Consider the following 5,000-nt stretch of genomic DNA (forward strand, 5'->3'; position numbering starts at 1 on the left):
GAGGACAATAATAGTTTGGGACAGCCCTAGAGCACTTTAATTTGTCATCAATTGTCCATGTCTGTAACAGTCAAAAGTGTTTTTAAAAAATGTTGAGTTATAATGATAATAATGGTGGCCCATATAATATGTCAACATGTTTTTAACCTTATTTTGTAACGTAAACATGAGATTTATGTGTTTTTAGGGTGGACCCGGAGGTTCAGGAAGTGGCTTTGGCAACTTTGCAGAGATTGGTCCTTTGGATATTGACCTAAAGCCCAGAAAGAGCAGTTGGGTAAGATGGTTGCACCTAAAGCTGTGGATTATTTTGTACAGTACACAACACGCTGTTTAAGTTTCAATTGTTTTGATATTTGGTTTGAAACAATTTACTTAAAGGGGGAAAATCAACCCAAACACATTTTTTTTCAAGATGTTCCTAGCAGGCCCACTAGTTGAAACACGGCATTCTAATTAATAGTGCGTTTGTGGAATATTGATTGATTGATTGATTGATTGATTGATTGATTTATTGAACACATAAACACAACATGAAAGACATGAAGTAAAACAAATCCACCCCTTTTTAGCCATCTCAGGGGGCTGCCATTTTGTCACTTCTGTCAACTGAAAATGACATCACAACTGCTCAGGGCTCAGGTAATGACCAATCACAGCGCAGCTTCAGAAAAAAGGTCAACTGTGATTGGTCGTTACCTGAGCCCTGAGGAGTTGTGATGTAATTTTCGGTTGACAGAAGTGATAAATGGCCGCCCCTAGAGATGGCTAAAAACGGGTGGATTAACTCTTATTCCACAAACGCAATATTTATCAGAATGCCTTGTTTCAACTAGTGGCCTTGCATAGAACCTATTGAAAAAAATATGTTTGGGTTGACCTCCCTTTAAAACTGTCTAAGTAAAATATGAGAATGCAGCTTCAAATGTTGATGATTCAATATGAGTACTGAATATTCATGTGTTTGGTTTTTGCAGGTAAAGGCAGCTAATGTACTATTTGTAGACAACCCTGTGGGCTCTGGGTTCAGCTACACAGAGAAGCCAGATGGCTATGCTACAAATGTTACCACAGTGGCTTCAGACATGCTGACCCTCTTAAAACACTTCTTTGCTAAGGTGGATGAGTTTCAGGTATGGCTGCTGGATTCTCTCATGAAACAATCAATACAATTGTACTAGAATTGCTTTTGATGGTATTTCAACTAACCCCAGCCTCTCGCCCAAAGTCTGCTGGGATAGGCTCCAGCACACCCACAACCCCAGTGAGCATTAGTGATAAAGGGAATGGATGGATAGGTGGATGGACAAATATTTTCAACTACTTTTCGAAAGTGTTTATTGTTATACCGAAAGTATCTATGGAGATCCTCTGTTCTAGCATGATTGAATTGGATGATTGAATAAAGGCTCCAAAAGTTTTTTCAATTATGTATTGCATTACATGTATTGTTAAGTTGAATATGATCCAATTTCTGTCTGTGTGCAGTCAGAGTGTACTGGAAAGGATAGGCGGGGTTGCCAGCATGGGTGAAAGCTTGGTCATCTTCCTCCTGTCCTCCACTGTGTCAGCTCTAGTCCAGGGCGCAGCCCTATGTACTGTATATCCCTATAAAGGCCTAGATACACCAATCCGATGTCGGAGGTCGTGAAGCGTCATGAAGCATCGTGGCGTCTGATTGCGCCGTCTAATTGGTGTAGTGACGACCGTCGTAGCGTCATAACCCATCAGGAAGCGCCTGTCGGCATTTGAGCATGTTGAATCGGCGTCGCGAGTCGTGACAGTTGGTCACTCTGATTGGCTGTTAGCTAGCAAATCAGCGCTCGGAGCACGAACGGGAAGTGACAAATGCGGATAAACAGTGAGCACGCCTTTGCTGCCTTAATCTTAATCTTAATCTTAATTCTTACAAGTACAAGAGCGAGGGTTGACATTGTAAGTACTTCACGATACCGTGTCAAGAACGTGAGGGTTTACTCCGCGTGGGAGTTGATCGTGAGCGAAAAATATAGCTGAATGCATTGTTTACGTTTTTATAATCCGCCCCCGGCCAATAGCTTTCCGGTTGGATTTATCTAACCATGAGAAATAGTGACTACCGCCACCGACGGTATGGAAGGGTATTACATCTCACGTGTGCGCAGAAGTTACTTTAATTGTCAGCGTCGCTGTGTGTCGTTGCGGTGTATATTTCCAATGTGACGTGCCGACAGCCGGCCCGACGCCACAGGGGGTAAAGCGTCTGTCACAGTTGGCCAACGTCTGATTGGTCTATCTAGGCCTTAATACTACAGTACAGTATATCCAGTATGTCTGTAAAAATGTCTGATTATTCATTTCAATTTCATTGTCTAGAGAGGCTAGAAACAGTTTAAATTGTCTTAAGGGCACTTATACTGTAGGTCTTTTGATGACATATTTAATATTCAATTCTGGTCTTTTTATATTTACATTAGGATAACCTCCCTTTTCAGCTCCAAATTATAGAGCACAAGCCCCAATATTTGGGGTGTGCATCACACCAATAAAAGACTATTTGATACTTATTTCAATACATGGGTTGCGATACAAATCTAGGACGGTACATGTATGCTCAGTTAAATAAGGTACCACCCCTGCGACCCGACACCAAATCAACCGGAAAAAAATGGCTGGCTGGACAGTGATGGGGTAGTGTTACACCAGAAGTCACACTTGATTTATTTAATCAGCTAGCAACTGATCGATTTTTACCATGGCATCATTAGTAGCAGCATCTTCAAGGTGACACTCAGCTGTTTATTCATACATTTCAGTTTTAAGCATGACTAAACAAATTTTAACTCCCCCGATACTGTTGCTCAGACCAGATCCATTTTATCATAGTGAAAATTTTATATTGACCAAAAAATTCAAACCGCAACCCTTGTGAGAATAAGAGTTTTGGATAATGGATGGATAAAAAATTCGAAGGAACAGAAAAGTTACCCCTACATTATATTACTCAAAGACAACAATTGAAGGACACGCACGAAAGCACACACACAAGATACCTTACAATGGTAACTGTATTAAGGGGTCTGAGGTTTGATATAGGGTTTATTATCTGATAGTTAATGGTTCCAGTTCGGACTGAGGCAGTGTTAAAAAAAAAAGTGTGCTGTTCTAACATTATTGATGGTCATGTAATTGATATAAAGTTTACTTTCTCCAGAGTGTACCCTTCTACATATTTTCTGAATCGTATGGAGGAAAGATGGCAGCTGCCATATCCCTTGAACTTACAAAGGTCAGTTTTGTCCTTTTTTCCATTTTTTTTTTGGGCCATTGTCCAACTTTCAAAACATCGAAAAATATGTCTTAATATCTCAAGTGTGCAATGTAAACAAACCCAAATGCCATCTAAAAAAGAAATAAACTTGTCATGGAATTGAACTGACAAAATACTGTACTGTAACCTTTCCCTGACTTGCATCTTGTCACTTGGACCCAACCAGTGTACTGTACTTAACAGTGTTATTGTGAGTGTATCGTTTTTGTTTTTGTTTAATAATCCAGGCAATAGCACAAGTGGAACTCAAATGTAACTTTGCTGGTGTGGCACTTGGAGACTCATGGATTTCCCCAGTGGGTTGGTATCAATCATCTTTATATATTGGGCTTGTGTATTGTGTCACTTGTGCAGAACTGCTACATAACAGGATAATCTAGTCATTTTATGGTTGTCAAATCTATATAGTGGCTTTTCTAATGGCTTGTTGATTAATACAGTTTAAACTCTTAGGTTAGCATGTAAACTCTCTTTGCTTCGTCTACAGACTCTGTTATGACATGGGGACCATACCTTTATGCTGTTGTAAGTTATGAAAAGATAAAGTCTGTAATTTCTTCTTTTCCCTAAATCTAGCTTTGAATTTCCCTTGACCTGTGATCTTTTTGCAGTCAATGCTGGATAATTATGGTTTGAATGAAGTCAACAGTGCAGCAGAGGCAGTGAAGAATGCTGTGGAACAGCAGCAGTTTCAGAAAGCCACAGAGCTGTGGTCCGTAGTCGAGACGGTGGTTGAGCAGGTTGGTATGACTAAACATCTTTGCTTTAACAATGGTTTGTGTGGGTACTTTAAGGTTGGGATAGGCACATTCATGTTGCCATTGTGTGTTACTTTCAGTGTATCAAATCATAATACAACAGAAAGGAACAGGTGCTCTGTAATACCTTTATTATAATTAAATACAGATATCTGACTTAGAGATCTACATAATTCAAGACTGAAGGTCACAGGTGAATTAGCCAATATAAATAAACTGTTGCACATCCTTCATGTAGCAAGGCCATACATTGATTACTGTATGTTCCTCAGCCAAAATGTTAATTGGTTTACTTGGACCTGAATGGCTGTGGCCCTGACATGGTTATGACAGTGTTTTGGATAGATGACTTTTTAATTACTGCAACCACATTATTCCTAGACCCCCCGTGTGCCTTTGCGTGAATTATAGACATGCACAAGAAATCATTGACACAGCTCTCAGCCTTTACATGGCAAATCTGCTTTGGTTTGTCGTGATGCAAACACAAAGTTATCCTTCTGGGTTCCTCATCCTCAAGTAGGCGGTGACAACAACCAGTACTGATTCTCACAACAACATTCTCTCCAGGGTTCAAGTTCATAACATTGATCTTGTAGCCACTGGTTGTTATAACAACCTTGAACTGCGCAACAAGTTCCCAAGATGAGCAATGCATTTTTAAATGCCACACGGGCTGATGATCGTTTAGAAATGGGCACAAAACGCGGTCTAATAAACTGCTCCGGTAAACCAAAACCCTAACGGTTTGTGACTCACTGCTCCTCCGGTGTCTCACAGGACATTGGGGCCAGAATTGTTTCCGCTAGGGTGTGTGGATGTGTGTGTGCGGGTGTGTGTATCTATATCTTTCTATCTATCTATATGAGAGAAGTAGAGGTCAGGAGAAAAAACACAATGTTCTCCAACAACCCAGCTAAGGTCTCCTCTCA

At 40.4% G+C, this 5,000-nt stretch overlaps 1 protein-coding gene across 1 annotated transcript in view; it reads left to right on the plus strand.

The window, feature by feature from the left end:
• The window catches only part of scpep1 (serine carboxypeptidase 1), a 49,802-nt gene that overhangs the window by 17,817 nt on the left and 26,985 nt on the right, over positions 1 to 5,000 (plus strand). Inside the window, exons 3-8 of the mRNA XM_086055727.1 lie at positions 188 to 277; positions 978 to 1,133; positions 3,194 to 3,268; positions 3,538 to 3,610; positions 3,798 to 3,835; positions 3,922 to 4,050. Of these exons, the coding sequence (XP_085911853.1) occupies positions 188 to 277; positions 978 to 1,133; positions 3,194 to 3,268; positions 3,538 to 3,610; positions 3,798 to 3,835; positions 3,922 to 4,050 (561 nt within the window). The remainder of the gene's footprint in view (positions 1 to 187; positions 278 to 977; positions 1,134 to 3,193; positions 3,269 to 3,537; positions 3,611 to 3,797; positions 3,836 to 3,921; positions 4,051 to 5,000) is intronic.

This window comes from Filicampus tigris, chromosome 16, assembly GCF_054856515.1.
Source record: "Filicampus tigris isolate MCC_2025a chromosome 16, RoL_Ftig_1.0, whole genome shotgun sequence".
Lineage (NCBI taxonomy): Eukaryota > Metazoa > Chordata > Actinopteri > Syngnathiformes > Syngnathidae > Filicampus > Filicampus tigris.